Here is a 23,925-nt window from a genome sequence, read left to right as displayed (position 1 = left end):
CTCTTCTTGGAAGGCAGGCAGGCAGGCAGGCAGGCAGGCAGGGAGGGAGGGAGGCAGGGGAAGGAAGGAAGGAAGGAAGGAAGGAAGGAAGGAAGGAAGGAAGGAAGGAAGGAAGGAAGGAAGGAAGGAAGGAAGGAAGGAAGGAAGGAAGGATCTATCATGCCTTTACTATGTTAAAAAACAACAACAACAGGAGACTTCTCTTATTAATCTGGAGTCACATTTTCTTAATTATCTGCACAAAGGAGGCAAGTGAAACTCCTACAATGCAATGAGTGTTTTTGCATTTCTTTTTTCAAATGTCATCATTTCTTGGGGTGCCAGATTTCTCACCATTAAATAGTTCCAGAATGTAATACACCCAAGACTAAACAAAGCAGGCTCACTTCTGGTGGCTTCTCCGTGCAAATTCAGGCAGTCTCTTTTGTGCAGATAAGTATGAAATGGTGGGTAGCAGTTATATTGCCATCAAGATCCCACCATTGTTGAATTGTTGGTCTGGATATTTACAGTGAATAAGCATTACTTGTTACTCATCTTTTCAGTGCTTCCTTTAAATGACTGAGAAATGAGAAAGAGCCAGAGTTCAGCAGCACCTTAAAGACAAACAACATTTGTGGCGGGGTATGAGCTTTTGTGAGTCATTGTTCGCTTCTTCATACCATGAATGAGTAAGCAGTGGCTCATGAAAGTTCATATCCTGCCCAAATGTGGTTAGTCTTTAAGGTACTACTGGGCTCTTGCTCTTTCCTGTTGCTTCAGACAGACGAACATAGCTACTCATCTCTATCTACTAAATGGGAGGATGCATTTATTTCAGTATTTATATATCACTTTTCTCCCCAAAGCAGCTTACAACAGAAACAACCCCCCCCCACACACACACACACATTAACAAGACCAGTACACAGCAAACACCCACACAAAAATGAACAGGTACATCTCAGACTGGTCCTGGACTCATTAGCTGGCTTGTCTGAATACACAGGCTGCTTGCTAGCCATGGGTAAGAGCCCGAAGGCCTAAAATAGGAAGGAGAACATCAGTCCTCAGCAGAGATGTTTCCCAGCTGGCAAAAACATTCCTCCATTTAATTATTTCCCTCCTTCCCTAAGGTTAAATAAATCCATGACAAAAAGAAATGTTAATAACACTTAAATCCGATTTGCCTGTACTGACATGTTCATTGTTCTTCTTCCTGCCTCGCCCCCACAGAGTGCCGATGCCACAATCATGCCAATAGCTGCCATTTTGACCAGAGGGTCTGGCTGGCATCAGGAAAGCAGAGTGGAGGTGTCTGTGACAACTGCAAACACAACACTGAGGGCGACCGATGTCAGAGGTGCAAGGCCGGTTACTACAGAGACAGAGGAAAGCCCATGTCTTCCCCAGAGGTCTGCAAGCGTAAGTTGTTTTTTTCCCACTGTAATACGTAATAAGGCAGTGGAGCATACACAGGAAATAAAATATATCCTTTCAAAGTTTCTTTATAAATATACTGGTTGCCTTTCACAACTTAAAATCAGCATTCCAGGCAACATCTTATCCTAGTAGGGATACCAACACCAGGCTGGGAAATTCCTGGAGGTTTCAGGGTGGACCCTGGGGAGGGAAGATTTCAGGATGGGAGGGACCTTGGGGGGGGGGTAAAATGGTATAAAGTCTACCCTCCAAAGTAGCAATTTTCTCCAGGGGAACTGGTCTCTGTAGTCTGGAGATCAGTTGTAATTGTGGAAGATCTCCAGGCCCCATCTGAAGGTTGGCAACCCTAAATCCAAGTTAATTGGTCCCTGTCTTCTACGTATTATGTTCTTCATAATGTACCTATTCTTCTCAAAGAGCAAGCTCTGAAGTCAGAAATCTTTTACTTCAAGGTTGCCACGACAGAAAGCAATATTCAGAGTTGATTAGTAAGGCCTGGATCCCCGTGATGTCATTAGTTCCTTGAAATTCCCAAATATGCTTTGTATTAATTTTTTTAAGACAAATTAATAAGGCAACAAATGAACAAGTCAGTGCATGAACGTTGCAAAACAATCCCCTTTTGTCAGGCCTTTGCCAATCACATTCTTAGATTTTATCAGAAGGGCAGTGGAAAAATTTTTAATGAGAAACTTATATTGGCTGTTTAATGTACTGTATTTGTATGATTTTACCTGTGGCACAGAGTGGTAAGGCAGCAGACATGCAGTCTGAAAGCTCTGCCCATGAGGCTGGGAGTTCGATCCCAGCAGCCGGCTCAAGGTTGACTCAGCCTTCCATCCTTCCGAGGTCGCTAAAATGAGTACCCAGCTTGCTGGGGGGTAAACGGTAATGACTGGGGAAGGCACTGGCAAACCACCCCATATTGAGTCTGCCATGAAAATGCTAGAGGGCGTCACCCCAAGGGTCAGACATGACCCGGTGTTTGCACAGGGGGATACCTTTACCTTTTGAATAAAGAGGGATACAATTTTTAACAGATTTATAACTGAAAATACATTCTGAAAATTAGGCTGCTCACCAGAATCATGGGGAAAGACTAGACTGGTAGTTTAGGATACATGTATGTCATTTCTGTTGTGAAGTAGTGTTCCGGGATTACCAGTTCTGGGTTGAAATTCCTGAGAGGAGGTCTTTGGGGGTGGTGGTGGTTAGGAATGAGGCCTGGGGAGGGATCTCAGTGACTATAATGCATTAGGGCCCATCTTCCAAAGGACTCATTTTCACCAGGGAAACTGTTCTTTGTAACCTTGAGTCCCGTTGTGATTCCAGGGTATCTCTAGCTACCACCTTGAGACTGGCAACCCTATAAATGTGCTCCTTTCCCTATTATATCTGTCTTCACCCTACTATTTCTTTATCTGGATAATTGTCCTTCTTCTAGTGTTGTGCTGCTGTTGCTTCGAGATGCCTGATCAAAATTCCTCTGAACTCAGGTTACACGTGCTTTTCTTGCTACCATAACTGAGCTCCTGACAGTTTAAACTGCCCGTTCACAGCCCTTCCTCTGCTTCTGTTCTTTTGTGTTTGCCTTTCCTGAATGCTAATGCTGGCTCAGCCCCCCTACCCCCCTGCTCACCAACTTTTAACCTTTCCCGAAAGCAGACTGAATGAGGAGCTGCCTTGCTAACCCATTGGGGTCCCCCACCATGTTGCATGACACCTAAGGATTTCTCTTGTGATTTTTCTTCTATTCCGAGAAGTCTTGGTGAAAGCGTAGCTTTGTAAAAGGCACTGTTCCAGAAGATTAAGTTTCAAGTAGAGTGGCTGAAAGGTTCTGTGCCCAAGTTCTGTAGTCTGACAGGAAAGCCAAGGTTCGGTAACCAACATGATGTATTATTAGACACTCACTGAAGGAGGAAACCTTAGAGAAGAACAAAGTGAAACTTTTTGAAAAATCAACCTGTGCAAATCGTAGGATAGTCTACTGGGGTGAAACTGGATCTCTGTTCTCTTCAGTGCTCACCTTCCTCTCAGTTCATTATGCCCAAGCATTCTCTTCAAACTTCACATGAATGAATGTTGAAGTGAGATTTTCGCAAGAATATTTGCTGAATATTTATCATCTGTTTTTTATATTTGGACAAGATTTTATTTTAATCTCCGATGGCCGATGTGTAGTGGTATTTCATTCCAGTGCAGGAACCTAATTATACATTTGTGGCAGAAAACATACAGGTATACAAAATGTGTGAACGGCATCAAAGAAGTGTTTGCTTCTTGTAGTAACAGAATATCTCTATATACATATCAGAACTTTTACTAATTCCTAGCATACTGATGTATTTTTGCTACTTCAAATTGTATTATATGATTCCATTAGCACAAAAGCAAAAATGCTCTTACCCTTTCTAGCTGATGGCCACATCTCATGATTGCACCGTAGGACAAAAAAAATGTGGCTTTGCCCTTTGAAAATGCAGAGTGAGGACCTTAGTGCTCTCTAAATGTCTCTGAAGCACAGTGCAGACAGAAGAAAGATAGTTCTCCTTCCCAACTCATCTTTTGTCTGATCTCATTGTCTAATAATCAGGCATTTTAGTTGACCACAAGGGTCAGCCAAGCATGTGAAACAGAATGCCGAACTTGACGCAGAACACCTCATAAAGTCTTACGGTGCTTCTTGTAATCAATTGTTTTACTTTCCAATATGCTACGAAGGGAGCAGATGTGTGCACTGACAGATTTAAAAGAGGGTAAATGGTAGCAAGTTGCTAGGCCCGTTTGAGCCCTGAGGATGGCTTCTGGTCCTACCCAATCTGACTCTGCAGGTTTGTTTGGCTTGTCCATAGCCTGCCCTAGATCATCCCAGATTCCTCCTCAGTATCTTAGGTCAATGGTGTGCTGAGCAAAGGAAGGAAGTGGAGGTCTGGATCCCAGTACAAAGAGTAACAGCAAATCTTTATATCTTTTCAGGACTGCTTCTTGCCAGACAGCTCCAGTCTTCTTTAGCTTTTTGTGCCCTGTTGAGACTTGCCATTTCCTTCTTTTTCCTTGGCATACACCTTCCTACACTGAACACAGTCTCTGTCAAATCAGATAGACAGGATTTGCATCCTAAGATACCCTTGACTGTTCCTTAATTGGCACCAAAGCACTAGCTCTTCAATTGTGCCCCCATCCTATCCTGCAGGTCGTGAGCTAAAGATCTGAGAATTGAGATGTGGCAGTAATTGATATACAGAGATTATTTGGCTAAGTAGACAGCCCTGTTAGTCTGTCTGTAGCAGTAGAAAAGAGCAAGAGTCCAGTAGCACCATAAAGACTACCAAAACTCGAGTTAGGGTATGAGCTTTCGTGTGTCACTGCTCACTTCTTCAGATACTTGACGAAGAAGCTTTGTGCTAAATATGCACTTGTTTTTGATGCTGGAAAATACCAAAGAGGAAAATAACAAATTTGTCACAGTGAATTGCACAGATGTTTGTGGAATGAGCAATTTGGTTCTCAGCTCTACTGTGAGAAGGAAAGAAGGAATTTTTTTTTTTTTGGAGGGGCGGGGGATCAAAAATTCTTCCTGTCTCTTCAGTGGGCACTAGGTTAGGGGAAAACAGCAAATGCAAAAGCTGAATGAAATATTTTATTAATCCCTAGAGAAAGCTTGCTTTAAGAGTGCTCTTCCATCCAGAGCAAAGTCTCTCTGTTAAGCTGCAACAGGCCCTCGGGCTCCCAAGAAGAAAAGAGAACTGGACGCTGCTCGGACTCAGAAGGAATCTCTCAGCATTAGTCATAATAATCGAGCACATTCCCTCTTAATCACCAGTCAGGGGGGAGGGAATGTGTTGTATAACAATTTGAAGCTAGCCAAGGTCCTCTTTGCCGACTTCCTGTGCACAGGCGTTCCTATAAAACATGAGAATTCTTACTAAGAAATGTAACGTGTAACTATGAGATGGCCTGCAATTTCTTATAATCTGTCAGATTGCTTATCTCTGGTCTTTTTTGCACTTGTTTGGTTCTAATGGCCTGAGGCTGAATGACAGCCAGACTGCACATGCATTTTTTTGGGGGTGGCTGCAGTCCAATGCACAGTTAGGTTGCTTAACTTCCACTGACTTCAGTGAGATTTAAGCAGCCTAACTGCAGGGTACAGTGGCAGCTGAGTACCTTCCAGTTCAGCCAATTCAGGTCATGTCACAGAACTGACATGGGAAAAAGAGGTAGAGTTGATTGTCAGGGAAAGGTCTCTAGAGGCCAGATCTACCCCTACTGAAAATAAAGGCCTTTGAACGTTTGAAGAGCAGATGTGCTCCTGAACAGCAGAGGGTGCTCTAAAACAATGGGCAGTAGACCCATTCTCCAAATTTGAAGGCCAGGTTTATCTCCTATTAAAACTAATGTCCCTTTAAAGTTTAAAGAGGGATTACGTTTAATGGCCAGGTGGCAGCCAGCCAAGCTACTCCCCCTTCCCCATTCCCAGCAGGCAGCAGGAGTGGAGAGAGAAAAAGTAGAGCTGCCCTGACCTTGGAAGTCTGCAGGACCATTAGTTTCAATGGGAGATAGACCTTGTCTCTGAATTTGGAGCCCAGGCCTACCACTCATTGAAAATCATTACTCTTTCAGTACACCTCGTGCTCACTTTGGATTTGCTGCATGCAAAGCAAGTGATTTACCATTGGACTATAGTGTCTTCCCCAAACTTACTGATACCTCTCTTGATCATTTGGGGCTGCTCTAGAAAACTGTCAAGGCAATCCTATGCAATCCTATGCAGCCAGATGAAACCCATTGAAATAAAGGGTTTAGATGAGAATAACTCTCTATAGAGTCTCTTGTGGCGCAGAGTGGTAAGGCAGCTGTCTGAAAACTTTGCCCATAAGGCTGGGAGTTCGATCCCAGCAGCCGGCTCAAGGTTGACTCAGCCTTCCATCCTTCCGAGGTCGGTAAAATGAGTACCCAGCTTGCTGGGGGGTAAACGGTAATGACTGGGGAAGGCACTGGCAAACCACCCCATATTGAGTCTGCCATGAAAACGCTGGAGGGCATCACCCCAAGGGTCAGACATGACTCGGTGCTTGCACAGGGGATACCTTTACCTTTACCTTTAACTCTCTATAGCAGGGGTAGCCAAACTGTAGAGCCAGCTTAAGAGCGGCAGTTTCTGTGCTGGTGAGCCAGGTTTGATAGCCCTATTCCTCCACTTGCAACCAGCTGGGTGACCTTGGGCTCGCCATGGCACTGATAAAGCTGTTCTGACTGAGCAGTAATATCAGGGCTCTCTCAGCCTCACCCACCTCACAGGGTGTCTGTTGTGGGGAGAGCAAAGGGAAGGCGATTGTAAGCTGCTTTGAGACTCCTTTGGGTAGAGAGAAGTGGCATATAAGAACCAACTCTTCTTCTCTCCAGATGTCCATGAACTACAATTCCCATAAGCCCCGGCCAGCATGGGAATGATAGTCCATGGACATCTGGAGAGCCACAGTTTGGCCACTCCTGCCTATAGGAATGGATAGCAGGCTTAATCGCTCCACTAAGAATCTTTTAAAAGGCTGGTTAGTATGTTTCATATTGCACATTATATATTCTGCATTTAAGAATTAATTGTTTGGCTGCAGAATTTCTGTTTATGTAGATGACCGTGGAATTACAATCTCGATTGCATCCTAAACCTTCTCATACAGCTTGCTCCTGCCAACCAGTGGGCTCAGTGAACACAGCCTTCAACCAGAGCTGGAGATGCCACCCAAAGACAGGCTTCTGCTTCTGCAAGCCAGGTGTTGCAGGGCCTAAATGTGACAGGTGTCTCATGGGATACTGGGGCTTTGGAAAAAATGGCTGCCAACCTTGCGACTGTGCCAGGGACTGTGACAAGAACACTGGAGAGTGTCTTGAGAGGTATGTAAATTCTCTTACTATAAAAAGGTTGGCTTTTAAATCTAATTGAAAGAAGAGTCAGGACTGATTCATATGATATTCATATCATATGCCTGGAATCCCATGCTGCAAACTCAGTTTTCATGAAGGCCTTATCAATGCACGGGTCACAAATGTGGCTTGCCAGGCATTTTGCCATCTGCAACAGACAAAGCTACTAGTGCCCTATCTGGCCTCAGAAGACCCAGCTATGGTGATTCACGTGATAGTCACTCCCAGAGTAGATTTCTGTAACACTCTACATGGGATTGCCCTTGGCCTTGATCCTGAGATTATAGCTGGCACAAAGTGTAGTGGCACAGGTCTTCACAAGGATCCCATGGGGGGCACATATTTAACCTGCCCTCCAACCACTGCATTGGTTGCCAGTAGAATTCCGGATCAGGTTCAAGGTTCTGACCTTTAAGGCCCTATGTGATCTGGACCCTGTGTATCTGAGGTACTGCCTCTGCCAATAAGTTCTCCAGAGGGCAAACACCAATATACTGGTGATCCCTAGTCTTTTCTGTCTGGACTCCAGCCTGGTGGAATGGGCTGCTGCTGAGATCTAGGCCTTGATGGAGCTGTCAAAGTACTGCAGCGTCTGTGAAACAGCCCTTTTTCATCAGGCCTACGGTTGAGGCCAGGGCTGTCTGAAGCTTTTTGGGCCTCCCTCCATTCTCCTCTCTCTTGGCTCCCCCTGTTTTTTCATTTTTTATCTAATGTCATTTCCAGTCTGGGATAGCTAGCAGAGGGTACGAAGCGGATGGGGGCGGAGATGGGGTCTTAAACTATATTTTATTGTAAGTTCGTTACTGTAATAGATTTTATTGGCTGTGTTCTTGTTGTGAGCCACCCCAAGCCCATATGGAGAGGGGCGGTATAGAAATGAAACATTCAGTTCCATTCTATTTAGATTGGGATGCATGGCACATTGGGAACTGTATAAACCTTTCCTCATGCCTTTTCCCTCAACCAGAAATGGCCCCAGGTGCCACTGCGTGCCCGGCTGAGGAAACTTTAGTGTAGCTCACTGGGCAAACAGCAGATCTCTGGTGCCATTTCAGGTCGGGAAAAGGTGGAGATGGAGGAGGAAGCAGCTTCATCTCCACGTGTGTCATGATACCAGTCAGAGCTGCGACAGTGCATACCCGGGAATTAAGTTCCCAATAAGGAACTCAGAGAACGTGTCTGTGGATCGTCCGCATGGAGGAAATATGGTGTTTGTACAAGGAATTTACCCTCATAGAATCATCAAGTTTATCATAAAATTCCTGCTAGGAACTTCATCCATGTTCTAGAATTGCTGCATAAACTGCTGTTGTGAATGACTGTTAAAGATATTTCTTGCCATGTTTCAGCGTTGTGAGGATCAAGAGGTAGACTTGTTTGTTACAGCAGATAAAGTAATAGGTGAAGTAGATTCAATATACACAATTGCACATCCCAAGGTTGCCAAAAAGTTTAGAATTGCTGCTGATTTATATGGTGCTTATCCTCAAACACTGTAAATGGATATAAGTTTTAAGAAAAGCTCCTTCCTCCTCTGGATAAAGACTCCATTGTCTTCAATTAGAGACAGCAAATGCTGCTGATGTTCTGGACAGGATGACCCTCTGGGTTTTTTCCAATCTATCGAATTGTGTATTTCTGTATAACAGTCAGTGAGCAAATGGCAATGACAAATGTTCAGTGTTTAGGCTGCCGCTGGTTATCATCACATCCTATAATCTACACATTGTTTCTGCTTTCTCCTTCCCCCTCTTCTCAGTTATGACAATCAGCATTTTTTTGACGTTCCCATTGGTGGGAGAATCCCTGACCTCATCCAAACCCAGATTAATGAAAGCGAGGACGAATGGCAATGGAATGACCACGTGCAGGGGTTTTCTGCATTAAGACATCCAGGTATGAAGTGGTGTTCTAGCTGGCAAGCGTCTTTTTTCACAGCTGATCTACACGTTTTAGAAATATGGTTTCCTGTGCTTGAGCGCTGAATATGCTTGCTATCATAACATCCTGGAAAATCTAGAATCCCAAGCAGTCAGACTTAAGAACTGAATGGACTAAGTGAGCTTGGTGTAGTGGTTAGGAGTGCAGACTTCTAATTAGGGTTGGGCATTCCAATGCCCGCGCCTCCCCTCCCTCCCCTGGCACGGCACTGGCTGCGTCGGAAGTGACCGGCTGCTTTGGGTGCCGAAGCACCCAACCCTACTTCTAATCTGGAGAGCCAGATTTGATTCTGCATTCCCCACATGCAACCAGCTGGGTGACCTTGGGCTCACCACGGCACTGATAAAGCTGTTCTGACCAAGCAGTGATATCAGGGCTCTCTCAGCCTCACCCACCCCACAGGGTGTCTGTTGTGGGGAGAGGAAAGGGAAGGTGACTGTAAGCTGCTTTGAGACTCCTTCGGCAAGAGAAAAGCAGCATATATGAACCAACTCTTCGTCTTAGTGTAGCAGAATGTCTACACATCATTACAGTTATGTGGCCCTTATGTCATACAGTAAATAGGGAAGTACAGTGCAGTACAATATACATTTTAAAAGATCCCATACTTTTGGCATATAATCTTTAAACAGCCCCGTGGCGCAGAGCGCCACGGACTGAATAAAGCAGTAAGGGCACTGTGGGAGGAGTTAGGGCGGGGCCCTGTCTGGGATAAAAACTCGGAGGGGCCAATCAGGATCCACGAAGCGGCTCCTGATTGGCCCCTCCGAGTGTCCATCCCGCCCCAAGCAGCCAATTCGCGGGGCTCAACATCGGCTGCTTCACCCGCCAAGACAGCCACGGGTAAGGGGTGAGCCGCGCCGCCTTCTCCCGGCCGGCGGAGCAGCCGGGAGAAGGCTCGGGAGAGCCTCGGGTGGGGGGTGGGCCTTGCAGCCTTCTCCCGGCCGGCGGAGCGCCCTCGCCGCGTCGCAGATGCGGTGAGGCCGCTCCGCCGGCCGGGAAAAGGCTTGGGAGAGCCTCGGGTGGGGGGTGGGGGGTGGGCCTGCTCTCAGGCCATCTAGGGCCCATTTCATTACAAAGTGAAATGGGCTTTAGATCTAGTGTCAACATAAGTTGTAGTAGCAAAACGCCCATTGCCAGAATCTTTTGTTCTTCAAACTATACCTCCACAGTGATGTATTTTGTTTCAACAAATTTCAAATCAACATTGACTTCAAGCTTAATTTTCAATTAATCACGTTTACATAGATCTTCAGGCGACAATTTCATTATGGTTGTAATACTGAGCTGATATTTGTCTCATTAATGTCTCTTCAACTCAGGAGTGTCATAAGGTATAAAAGAATAAAATATTCTTGCAACAGACCTCTTCTTACTACAATGTATTATGTTGATGTTATGTGCCAACAGGACAGAATTGTTTTTGATTTATATTGCCCTTTTGTTATAAGTCTGTGACCACTCAAGAATATATATGGATGGTAACTATTTCTTTCATGAACCCATTACCCAGCTCACAGGGAGACTAAGACAGCCCACCAGAAGAGGCATAGGAGATATTCTGAATCATTCAAAAAAGGCCTGTCTCTCTCTCTCACACACACACACACACACACACACACACACACACACACAAACGTAATAGTGTAGTGCATAGAAAATTGCCAGATTCTGCACATGGAAAGGAAATCAATCAAATTGTGGAGAGTGAATTTAATGTATTGTGATTTATTCTGTTACATGACTTGACCTTTTTAAAATCAAATTTGATATTTTGAAAGAACAGCAGGCATTCCTGGGTACAAGTTGACAGAGAATAGACGTATGCCCATAGTACAATGATGAGTTCTGCTAAGTTAAATTACAACCTTCATATGTTTAATTTACTCACATTTCTAAATAGTACCTAGCAAAATAATTGAGGTAAACATGCTTGGGACCAAATTGCTAGTTTTCCTAAGTGTAGAATCCCCTTAATGTTTTTTGGATTTATTTTATGACATTTTATTGTTTTATATCAAGCCATTTAGAACATTGATATGGAACAATTTTACATTAAAATAATTTGATTTCCCTCCGCTCTTCTCTTTCATAACTCCTTTGACATATTGGCTCACGATTCCCTGCCTAGAAAAGTGTGTATGCAAAGAAAGAATTCTAGGAAGTGTCACCAATTTCTGCCAGATGAAATATGCATATGGTGAGTGATGTGAGCTACCTTCTCTTATTTAGATGGGAGAGACTACGGAAGCACTAGAACCTCTTTCCTGTTGCTTTTGCCTTCCCCAAATCAAACTCTGAACCTCGGAAGTTCAAACTGCACACTCTGCCATCAGTCAAGATTGTGTGACATAAAGCCATATTGAAAGTTCTCCAGGCTTCTCTTGACCCACACATTCTCATACCTCCATCATGTGATAGTGACTCATCCACTGGCTAGCTATTTTATTGCTAAGGCTCCCAGGGCCATCAGCTGGCCCACACGGTTGATGGCTTTATTTTATGACCTCTATATATAATAATCAAGGCAATAATCCAGTCGGTGCTAACAGGTTAGGTACATTTTAAATTTAGTTCTTTGTTAACTTCCATATTTTGTATATGTGTTTTTATATGTCTATGTCAGGGTGAATTGTCCATCTCTTCGAAGCCATATAATTGTGATTACAATTATTGTTAATATTGCTCTTCCATATGACATCACCATATGCTGCTCCATGAGTGGGTACTGCAGCCCAAGCAACCCAATCTATTTTACATATCTCTCTATCTTCATCTAGCCTGCTCTGAGTAAGTTATATATTATTCTGAAGCAGTCTCCTGTGCAGGTAGCTTGCAGGCCCAGTCCTGCTTAGCTTCATCCTAAGACTTTGGACCATTCTGATTCCCTGGCTGGTAAAATCTAATCCATGTGGCTATGAGCCATGTAGCCACGACATAAAATATTCCAATAGAAATTGTGAAGCTTTGCTTATCTCACATTCATTCCAAATGTAAAGTTTTATTCCAAACAGTTAACTGTTGAAGACCTTTGAACATTTTAGCAAGAAGGATGATGGTCAGAACTAGATTTCATACTGACCACCACCACCCACAACAAAATGACTTGGGATGCCTTTAGCCACAGTGTGATGTGCAGAAATCAATGACTGAAGCTTTTCACAGGATTTAAGCAATGATCTCTGCAATATTAAGCTGCTGTTAATAGAACATGAACAAGAACTAGTAGAGAAGTTGCAACCCTCAATAAAACAAATGTGATATATGAAAAGAAATTATGATGTACAGGAGAACATGAATGAAAGCTAATAGGAAGGGGCCACACATATATATCAGTGCCCCACTCCTTTTTGGAAGTCTCCTCATTATCACGAGGGATAATAAGGCTGACTTTTTAAGAATTAAAAGCTAAAATGGCCAAAAATCCAAATTCTGTGATATGTGTCTTAAGACAAACATCCCTGCTAATATGATATCTCTTGTCCCTGATAGTGGTGCTTCTCTGGTCTGCCTGTTAACACAATAACTCAGTGGCTATTTGGGTGAAATTAACACTGTTTACATTTTTGCTTTCTGACAGTTATAAAAGCAAAGGTCCTCTCAGCTCATGACAAAGGAACTCACGCTGAAGTTATAGTAAAAGTGAAGAAGGTTCTCAAGTCAGACAAAGTGAAAATCACTCGGAGTAACAGGAGCATCTATCCAGAGTCTTGGACTAACAGGGGCTGCACATGCCCTATTCTTAATCCTGGTAAGGACTTTGAGTTTATGACATTGTCTGTGAGGAAGATTGGTGCTTCGGCAGAGTTCTTGCCAAAATCCTGAGATGAACAGGTTCATCCGGTGCTTTGCAACATACTGTCCCTGCATGAAAAATCCATGGGCCCAACCTGGTTTCTCCAGCACAAGAAGAATACCATGTGGAGGACCTCCTCATAGGACATAGTGTAATTGGGTCCTCCTCATCTCACACTGTTACAGTTGTAAGGTGTGATCAGAAGGCAGAGGATTCAGCAAACTAAGTACTCCAGCTTGGGTTTCCAGAAGCAAGGTAGGATATATATATACAATAAATAAGTACTATGGAGTGTGCTGCTTCTGTTCTGGACATGATAAATGTGCCCAGTCGGTTCTGGCAAGCTGAGGGCACTCCTGCACCTCACTAACATGCACCCCGTGGGTTCTTGTGCACAGACTGCTCCCAGACTGAAAGCCAGCAGAGTGTAACAGTTAGCATACTGGATTTAGATGAGGGAAATCCCGGTTCACATCACTGTCTCACAGCCTAAACAACCAGAAGGTACCATGTCCAGTCATTGGCAAATCCAGTTACACAGGTGACCAAACTGTGGCTCTCCAGATGTCCACGAGCCTCTGCTCATGGGAATTGTAGTCCATGGACATCTGGAGAGCCACAGTTTAGCCACCCCTGAGTTACAGAAGCACAGGTAAGAGCTGCTGGCAGTCGATGTTGGTAATATAAAGCTGGAGGGAACAGTACCTGAGCTGCAATAATCCAAAGCAGCTGTGACAGCACGTTTCAGAGGCTGAGAGCAACAGGCCGCTGATGCATATAAATGCAGCACAGGAAATCCCGGATCAAAGAACGGATTGAAAACTCCACCTCGGAAAGCGAGTCCTCCGGCTCACAAGGGCATCCGCATAGTGCACGAAATCAATGGATGGACTCTGTCCCACTGGGTCTGCAGGGTTGTCCATACAGTACATCTTTTAGTTAGTAACGGCTCTAGTTTGTTGTTTCAAGCGACAGGCTGGAGCCCTTCTGACAAGTGGATCTACTCATGATGAGCAAGCACTCCAAAGATGGCTGCTTCACACAATGCTTCCATTGTCTCTGGGGTGGTGTAAATTGCAAACTCACAGGAGGAGGGATAGCTTTCCCCTCTGTCTCACAGGGCAGGGGGGGGGAGGCTCTTAATGTTTGCGTGGGTCCCCCTGTCACAAGTGGGTTCACGTTTGTCCCATGTCAGGTCAGTGTGAGATAATGTTAGAAATAACTAGCCATGTTAAAACAATGTATGATTTGCTTCAGATGACTGGTTGGGCTCTGTAGCATAACCATCAGCACAGAGGCAGAGTATTTTTGCACTGTTTCTTCCAGTTGAACTGCTGTGCTTGGAAATTGGATGCACCATGTTCTTCAAACCAAAGCCTGGGAACATTCTTTGGACCGTGTCTTCTCTCTAAAGTCAAAGTAACCAGAGAATGCAATGGCTTACTTTTGTGGGCCATTAGGTTACAGTGAACGGGGTTACACCTCCAAAGTTAACACCTGTCCTGCCCCCCTTCCCTTGATCCATTACTACCAGGTAAATTGCCTTGTGGTTTTTAAATCCTGTGACTAAATTACTCATCCACACTGGCTGAGGGGGGAGCAGGGGCATGCATCATTATCAGGGGAAATGCTTCCTCTGATAATTCTGCCCTGTTATGTTCTTTGAAATTCCTGTTCTAAATTTTCCATTTGCACTGAGCCCCATTGAATAAGTCTGTCAGATTCCCACCGCCCCCACTCTCAGAGACTGAGAGTGGCACCCATGATCCCGCAGCCCCTGTATTTTATTCTCACAGTGACCTGTGTTAGGTGGCTCAGGCTGAGTGAGTAGCCCAGGGATGCCTAGTGAACTTCATGGCTGAATAGAATTCAATGCAGTCTCTAAAGGTATCTGTAGAAATAACGGGGTGGGGTGGAAAAGCTGAGGCCATTAATTGCAGCTGTAGATCTAGGACCTTCAAGGATGGGCTGTGGCTCAATGGAAAAGAAAGTCCCATGTTCAGACCTTGGCAACTCTGGTTAAAATCAGCAGTAGCTGATGTGAACGACTTCAACCTGAGACTTTGGACAGCTGCTGCCAGTCTGTGTAGACTGACTATGATGGACTTAGAGGTTTGAGTCAGTAAAGTCAGCTTCATGTATGTTTGAAATTAGAACAACCGTGTAGATGGGGAAGGCAGCATGAAAATGGGTGTGTGGTATAAAAATATAATAAATAAATACAATAGATGGTCATGCCTGGGTCGTCTTAGACTGACACTCTAACCCAGGAGTAGTCAAACTGCGGCCCTCCAGATGTCCATGGACTACAATTCCCATGAGCCCCTGCCAGCGTTGTGCCTGGGCTGACTGTGCATTTGCACCAACCACCTCACTTCTCTGTGTAGCTCTTCCCTGTGTTTCAGCAACACTGCACACCAGACTTTATTTTTATTATAATTTAGCACCACTCCCTAATTAGGCTCAGTACATAAAGCAATTTAAATCTCCATATAAGTATAAATTCAGATAAAACCATAAACAGTGAAAGCAATAAAACTGTAACCCTAAGCGCCCCATTAGTGCCTCCTAGGCCTTGTTCTTATCTCTTTCACATGTATACTCCCATCTATGGCAGTAAACACTGGGTGGAGGGAGGGGGTCCCATTTGATGTATTGGTTTTCTCTGGCCTCAACTATGTCTAGTGAAATAGTGCTGTTTTGCAGGCCCTGCAGAACTTTGGCAGTTCCCTCAGGGCCTGGATTTCCACTTGGGAGCATACTCCGTCAGGCTGGGGCCAGGACTGAAAAGGCCCTGGCTCTGGTCAAGGCCAGAGGCACTTCTTTTGGGGCAGAGACCAGCAACATATTAGTGTTCGATGATCTTAGTGTTCTCCTGGGGGTATTTAGGGATAGGTGGTGCTTCAGGTATGCAGGGTCCAGACCCCACAACGCTTTAAAGGTCAGAACCAGTACTTTGAATTTTATCTGGAATTCAACTGGTAGCCAGTGCAGCTACTGGAGGAAAGGTGGAACATTGGCCCTCCACAGTGTCCTAGCAAGGGCCTACACTGCTGCATTTTGCACCAGCTGTCACTTCTTGGCCAAGGCCAAGGGCAGGCCTACGTAGAGTTGGTCCTTGAGCATGGATCACAGTGACAAGGTTTTCTGGAGTCAGATAGGGTGCTAGCAGCTTTGCCTGGTGCTGATGGAGAAAAGCCTAATGGGCTATGCCTCCATGGTAAGGGAGATATCAAAGATCACCCCCAGGTTTTTGATGGATTTTGAAGTTATCAGTTGTACCCTGTCAAGGCAGGGGAGATGCGCTTCATCTTCCGGGCACATCCTTCTCACCCACAGGACCTCTGTCTTTTCAGAGTTTAATTTCAGGTAGCTCTGCTGGAGCCATTCCACTTCTGCCTCCAAACACCTGGCCAGTGAATCTGGGGGAGCAACTGTTCCTCCCTGCTGGCTACCCTCTGTCCTTGACTTTGGAGGAAAGAGACCAGCCACTGTAAGGCTGATCCCAGTATCCCCATGTCAATGAGGTGGCTAGCTAAGAGCTGATGGTTCATTACATCAAATACATCTATGAGATCTAGCAACATAACCAGCACTGACCTACTTCAGTCCAGCTGCCTCTGCAGGACATCTGCCAGAGGGACCAAGGCCGTCTCCATCCCATGGTCAGGTCGGAAGTCAGACTGGAATGGGTCCAGAACTGATATTTCCTCCCTGAATGCTTGCAGTATGTCCATGGCCACCCGTTCTTCATTCAGTCTGTCTTTCAGTAACTGTCTTCCTATTTACACAAAAGTACTGATCCCACAACTTTGTGGGCTGAACCCAAGTAAGATTTGATAGAGTGCTGGACTTGTATTGGCAAGTTGGTGCATGAGTTTGTGCCTCTAAATTCACATTATGCCATATTGCCTGTAGTACATATGCAGCCCCTCCGTGTATATTAAATGGGCAAATAGATGCTCCACAGATTCATTCTGGTTGGTAAAATGCTACCAAAGGCCACTTTCCATGTTTTCCCTTGTTCAGATCGAAATTCAGCCCGTAAGAGCCTGAGAACTGAGGATGGAACCACTGGACCTCAGTGTAACTTGTAATATTAAGCCCCTGTTATTAGCTTTACAGTTGAGCAGGAATTTGAACCCCAGTCTTTCAGGGTCGAGCCCAGCAGTATTCACTGCATCAACCTGACCTAGTGACATGGATCAGAGACCTGTGAGACACTGCAAAATTTAGCAACTCACATGACATGCTTCCCAAAGCATTAATCTAATTTGGGTACATACCCCATTCTCTCTCTTTCTGGCAGTCTGCAGAATAGTGCTTCCTGTCCCTTTGTGTTCAGCAAGAGGAAAGGTGTCTTTGGGAAAGGACAAGGAAATAATCCACACTCGCCTCTGCTAGTCCAGTCTGGCTCTGCAGTTGACAGTGCTTTCTGCTGTGCGCAGCAGTCTGGCTCCCGGCCCAACCGTCTCTGTGGCATTGTACTGTATGTTCTTCTCTGGCTGGTGACAGGAAGTTCATATCTAATCTCATGGCCTTACAGTTTAATCATAAAACTAAATTTATGGTGTGGTGCCATGGAATTACTACACGGATTTCTTTTTCTTTTTAAGGCTTGCCTGCTTTCTGTGCAAATAATAAAAAGACAGAAACGTAGAAATAAGCCAAAATAGCCTCCTACCTGCTAAGCCCTATGGGGGAAATAGGGCTGGAAAGACCATCAACTGACTGGACAAGAAACTCAAAGACTGTCTATTAGATTCACCAAGTTACAAGATTACCCTCTTGTCTTGCATTATTTACAGAATATCACACTACGATATGAAGCAAAACAGGAATATGCTTATGGGCAGGCAGGCATAGTTGCATTGGGGGTATCCATGCACTCATCCCTGGTTTACTTGGCTACACTAGAGCAATGTTCCTGAGCCCAGGGGCTTTCCCAGAGAGAATGAAAGAGGCTATGATCAGATTGGGAGTGGACCAATCCCACCATCCCAACTACTGCCCAGTCTCGCATCTGCTGTTTCTGGGCAAGGTGGTTGAATGGGTGGTTGCAGGCCAGTTACAGAGTTTCCTGGAAGAGAGCATGCCCCATTGCCTGGTATGTAGCTTGCTAGAATCCCCATATAGAACTGCACAGAAAATCAATGATGAAAACAAAGTTGCACTTACCTGTAACTGCTGTTCATCGAGTATCGTCTGTGCAGGCAAACATATCCTCCCTCCTTACTATGAGCATGTGATTCCTGGGCAGGAAAAAGTTTCCTGGCTTTGCCAATGATAGGTCTGCTCATGCGTAGTCCCTGTGTGTGCAACAGGTAAGTGCAGCTTTGTTTTACGAAGGCAGGTAGGAGGGAGTCTCTCTCCCACCCTCCAGATGAGCCCCATTTAAGGTGCCTCTTGCACCTGGAGGATAATTTTTCTAATCTGACAAGGACAGGGATTGCTTCTCCTGGGGCTGCCTGCACTTGAAATGATTCCTATTGTGCATGAGGGGTGGCATAATGTGCATTGTTATACCAGGAAGAATACAAGACTGGCGCATGTTAAAGTTAACAGTCATCTTTCCTCCTTTATGTAGCACACACAGATTAAGCTGGCCCTTTTAGGCAGTTCATTATCTAACTGGAATGCAAAATATTTGTGAAATAATTGTGCTTATTTTGATCTTTATCAAAAAATACTCTGGGAATACTTTAGGATTTGACAGATTTTTATATAATCTTGTATATATGAATATTTCATTTGGAAACTAACCCCCCCCCCAAATGAATCTTTGGTGTTTATATAGAATTCCTGTCTCCCTTTAAAATGGAAATATATAACAACAAATCAATCAGGCATTTACATGGTCTTAAACATAAGAGTGGCTAAATTAAATGTAGAACATTGAGGAAGAACAAGAAGCTATAGGTATTGGCACCTGCAATTTACTACCAGAATGAAAACTGCAAACTTGGGAGTGATGTAATAAAAAAACATCTTTTGGGGTGGGAGGCACATTTGTAAAATGCACAAGCATGGATCCAATGGAGATTTCCTATGGGAAGGAGAATTTCCACCACTAAATCACTTCCTCCCCTCTCCTCTGCTGCTGCAGGTGAAAATGCCCCCCCTCACCCCCGGGCCTGTGCTCTTGGGAGTTCTGTACCCCAGCAGCAGCATTCCAGGGAGCAATTTGGGCTGGAAGGAGGAAAGTCACATTTCACAGCCTGTGGATATGCTTCAGTAGCTCTAAGCTGGTACATTCCTCCCAGAGTGCCAAATTTTCAACCAGCCTCTGCAATACCTAGAGACCCAAGCAAGGGAAAACTGGGAAAACGTCCACTAGAAATCCAGTAAATCAATCAGACGCAACACGGCAGTGTCAACTGAAAAATATAAAGAGTATTTCTACATGTTTATTCAATAGAATGCTCTCCCAAGAAAGAGTTTTTAGGATTGCACTGATATCCCCATGTACCTTTAAGTTGCCCAACCATTCATTTGAATTCGCTCTTTTCTTAGAGCTTGTGTGCTCTATATACCTCTTCGCACTGCTGAAAGTTTTTGAATGCATAGCTTGTATTGTGAAAGATGGATGTTCTTTGTATTAAAGGTTGCAACGTAGGCTGTGGGGTTTTGAAGGATGAAGACTACTTAATATTTTCTTCTAACACTTGTGTTTTTTTTTTAAATCAGGTATAGACTACTTGATAGCCGGACAGGAGGACGCAAGGACAAACAAACTCCTAGTGAACATGAACAGCCTGGTGAAGCCCTGGAAAGCTCACTGGGGGAAGCTGGTGGCAGACATACTTCGGACTGGATGCAAATAGCCTCTCACTTCACAGTGAGAGTCACGAACTTCACACCTTAGTAACATTGCAGTGAACGGCCTAGTTAGTTCTCTTCTTGTCATTCAGTACATTCCTAGCTGTTGGCTTTCAAAGCAGACTCACCTTTCTCTCTCCCAATATGTTCAGGAAAGAACCTATCCCATAACTTAGGCCTTCTGTGACTCCAAGGACAGTTCCTCCCTCCCCTCCCTCAACACTTGTAGGGTTGTGGCTTGTCTCCCTAGATATCCAATACTCCATTATCCATGTCCAGAAACAAAAATCACAAGCCACGATATGTGTGGACATTTCAAAGAATCAACCTCACATTATTACATAGGATTGCTGCACTGAGCATTCATGTCTACAGGGTCATTTTCCAATGTGGCTGAAAAGGAGCAGTGACTTAGTAGAGCTTGCAACCTGCAGTGGACTAAAAGATTGCTCTGTCACAGGACTACTACTTAATGTGCGATCCCTTTCTATTTCATACTCAACAAGCAATGTATGGGTAGAGCAAGTGTTTGGGTTCCAGTATGTTTGTGCCCTCTTTACACCAGAGTTCTGATGCTGAAGTTTGTAATTTACAAGAGAAGCATCCTAAAGGGGAGACCAGGAGGGGCACCATGATGCATCTTCCAGGGCCACTGCTGGGTCAGGGTGTGAGCAGCATCTGATTCTGCAATAAGGAATCTCCATTGGCTTCTCCTTTCCTCCTCGTTAGCTGGATATGGAAAGGAGCTGACTAGGATCCCGGGGATCATGTACTTGTCAGCTAAAAGACAATTTTATGATAGAGATCCATTGGCTTGCCTCCTGTGGATTTCCATCCTCTCCAAGCTCATTCCTTCTGCCACTATATCTGATTTTAAGACTAAGTCCACCTACTGTCACCAAGCGCTTCCTGTGAGCTTGTTGTCCCTTTGATATCCAATATATTAAGCCATTTCCCACAAGACTGCCGTTGTTCAATTTTATGTGCTGATCCCTTTTGTTGTTAAGGCAGAACACAGCAGCAACTCAGCATTCTGCATACATACAGGAAAAAACCTGTTTATTTGCTTGGAACAATGTGGCAAACTGGATTGATGGAAACATTTGCTACCTTTAGGGATAGCCACAACGTGACCAGTCCTTTCGAAGTTCATACCTGATTCAGTTATCAGATTCTTCCATGCTCTTTTCCTGTAAAGATATTCATCACCACTTCTGTGGTTGCAGTAATTTGCTGCTGCGGCTTATACTTAAGGACTACTGTTGTCCAGGGTCCTGAAGATCCCAACAGTATTCACCTTGGAGAAGCACAACTTGTCCCTTTGCTTTCCCCCCCTCCTGCAGCGTTAACCAACGAGCAGGCATTCAACACCCACAAAGCTCCCCCAAGTACTGTACTTCCTGAGCAATCTGGATGAAGGAAAGCGAGAAGAGCTCCTTAGCACATCTGTGGTTAAACATATTTCTGTGGCCTGTGATGAAGAAAGCCTACAGCTGTATGAACAGGACATGGTCATTTACCAGAAGAGACTTGGGAGCTTCTCAGTACAATCCTAGTCAAGAATTCCTGCTGTTTCTTCCCCCCCCCCCGCCCACACACACACAAAATACTGCCAGCCTTGTTCTTCCCCTTGCCCAGTCTTCCTCTGCAAAACTGCCTGCCGTTTTCTTTTTTTAAATCAAGGTTATCTGTGTATATTTAATATATATGTGTAAGACCATCTTTTAAAAGCAAATGGGCATAAAATGATTAAAAACTGCTTTGAGCAGGAGAAAGTGGTTGTGACATCACAGCTATTCTAGCAAGTCAAGGCTTGTGCGTAGCCAAGTTCACGTACAAACACAAAATCCCTACCACCAAAATACAGATAAGGTGATTGATCTGTGCTAACGATGCATTTTTACAGTGACTTGAATGCAGCACTTGAATGGCACCACGAAGCAATAGAAATCTTCAGTCTTCCTTGAATGAGGATGGAAGCCTGCCCCTCGGTGCAAGACAAAGACTGGGATTCCAGAGCTTTGACCAAGTCACATTATAAACATTATCCAGACGCACTGTTAGATGGAAGTCTCCTATTTATAGGCACCACATTATTTGATCTAGAGCCTATGAAGGCTGCTTTGAATACCATTGAGTTGTAAAATAAATGAATTTACTCTCCTAAAATCATGGAAGAGAAGAAGGGGCTAGGCTTTGCCTTCAGAGTTATTAAAAACATGACTAACACTTCAGTGTGCAACAGGCCTAGTTCTGTGGTACACTATTGGCCTTTCCTTTCAGATGATCTGAGTAGGTGCTCATGAGTACTCATTGTTAGTCAAGTGGGATGCACTGTGATGATACGCTGTATTGTAAACTCTACAAGTATATTGTCTGAATGTAGCAAACTTGCTCCTCCTTTCTTCTGACCAGGAGTGTTCAGTCCCATAGAGAGCTACGTTAGCTAAACCTTGCTAAAGCCGAGGCTGGCCATTCATAAAAGCCATTATTGGAAGTTCCCCTTTTGTGGATTATACAGTCGACTGATGCTATATTTTGGATCACCAACAAGAGAAACGACAACACTTCCTATATAAGCAGGAATATTTGTGCTCTGTAGGTAACAACAGAAGAGTGGGGACTTGCTGGGTCAAACACTATCCACTTTTGTAAATCGCTCAAACATGCTAAAATACTATCAGCCATGTTTTTGTACTCTTATTTTAAAAGTAAACTAAGATATTGATAACTGTTGTTTCAGTTGCTTTTTGGATGCCATCTCACTCTCATAAGAGGAAATGATAGATATATAACACCTCTGCAAATATGAAATGTACAACTACGGGGTTACATATACTCAGGATACATCCCATCTAAATAAATGCCATTGATGGTTTAATACATGTTCAATACAAGGCAAATAACCCCAGCAACATACAAGAAGAAATATGAATCAATATAACACACATCCATTTGCTGAAGATTTTGTGCAACACCTAATGCTTTCCTTCCTGTCCCCAAAACTGGTTGTGAAAGATCTTGGGCAAATGGAAATGCAAATAGGGATATGTTTGACTTGGTACACATGGAAATTTTGTCCTAAGGTCCCACAGTACTGATGAAGCTTCTTCTTTCTATATCTGTCCCATCACTTCCTGGGCCTGCAGTCATAACCCCCGCCCAAATGGTAGGCTACAGGCCAGCCTAAGTAGAGTTATACCCTTCTGAGCCCATTGACTACAATTAGGATTGCATTCTCACACATTCAGATACACGGCTAACTGTAGCAGTATTTAATTTGCAGAACTCTTGGGTAATTGGATTTTGTGTTGGTTCATTATGTCATGGTGCTCTTATAACATTTAAAGGCTAGAAGAAGCATACTGGATAAACCCATACCACTGCTGTAACATATGAAGATGTCCATTAGAGCCCAGATTCTGCAAATATTGTCTGTTCCACTTAATATTTCTGGTAAGGCCTTGCAGGAGGAGCACATCTCAGGGCAGCTGTCCCGCCCGAGTGCCTCTTCCTCCAACTGGCTTGCCTGTCTGTCCAGAGGCCAGCCAATCACCTTCTGCTCCTACCCGACCACTCCCTCCTCCTTCCACTTTCCTCTGAGGCTCAGAGGCTGCTTATCCCTGCCGCATGAGAGCTGTCCCTGCCGGTGAGTTCACTAACAGCTGCCTGCAGCCTTTCTAGGTCCTGAGGGGAGGGGAGGCCATCTTCTACTCCAGCCCCCTAAGCTAGTACCCGTTGTATTCCTGAATGCAATGGGTTTGGCCCCTAGTATATAATATTATATGAATTATATAATCCTCACTATAATAGCAAGACAAAAAGAGGTGATTATCACACAAAGGAAAAAACCCAACAAAACAGTATCACACCACACAGGCAGCTGCCCTTTCAAGAGGTGCTTCATACAGTAAGTTGTCCTCAATAACCCTCAAATGGTGCTTGAGGTAAAATCCATTCTTAACAAGTAGTTTGTTTTTGATATGGTCAGTCAGGACTCCATGCACATGGCTCATCTGCTT

The 23,925-nt window shown here is 44.3% G+C and overlaps 1 protein-coding gene across 3 annotated transcripts in view; it reads left to right on the top strand.

Annotated features, from left to right (window-relative positions):
* LOC143831851 (netrin-4-like) overlaps positions 1–21,678 on the top strand; it is a 69,742-nt gene extending 48,064 nt beyond the window's left edge. For 2 of the 3 annotated variants that reach the window (XM_077325356.1, XM_077325355.1), the window contains exons 5-10: positions 1,216–1,404; positions 7,104–7,317; positions 9,107–9,243; positions 11,420–11,488; positions 12,869–13,039; positions 19,772–21,678. In XM_077325356.1, coding sequence (XP_077181471.1) covers positions 1,216–1,404; positions 7,104–7,317; positions 9,107–9,243; positions 11,420–11,488; positions 12,869–13,039; positions 19,772–19,908 — 917 coding nt within the window. In that variant the 3' untranslated portion in view covers positions 19,909–21,678. The remainder of the gene's footprint in view (positions 1–1,215; positions 1,405–7,103; positions 7,318–9,106; positions 9,244–11,419; positions 11,489–12,868; positions 13,040–19,771) is intronic. The other variant, XR_013228988.1, reaches the window with a different exon arrangement.
* Positions 21,679–23,925: the final 2,247 nt, after the last annotated feature.

Source organism: Paroedura picta, chromosome 3 (genome assembly GCF_049243985.1).
Source record: "Paroedura picta isolate Pp20150507F chromosome 3, Ppicta_v3.0, whole genome shotgun sequence".
In the NCBI taxonomy this organism is placed as follows: Eukaryota; Metazoa; Chordata; class Lepidosauria; order Squamata; family Gekkonidae; genus Paroedura; species Paroedura picta.
This window is presented reverse-complemented; position numbering and strand designations above follow the sequence as displayed.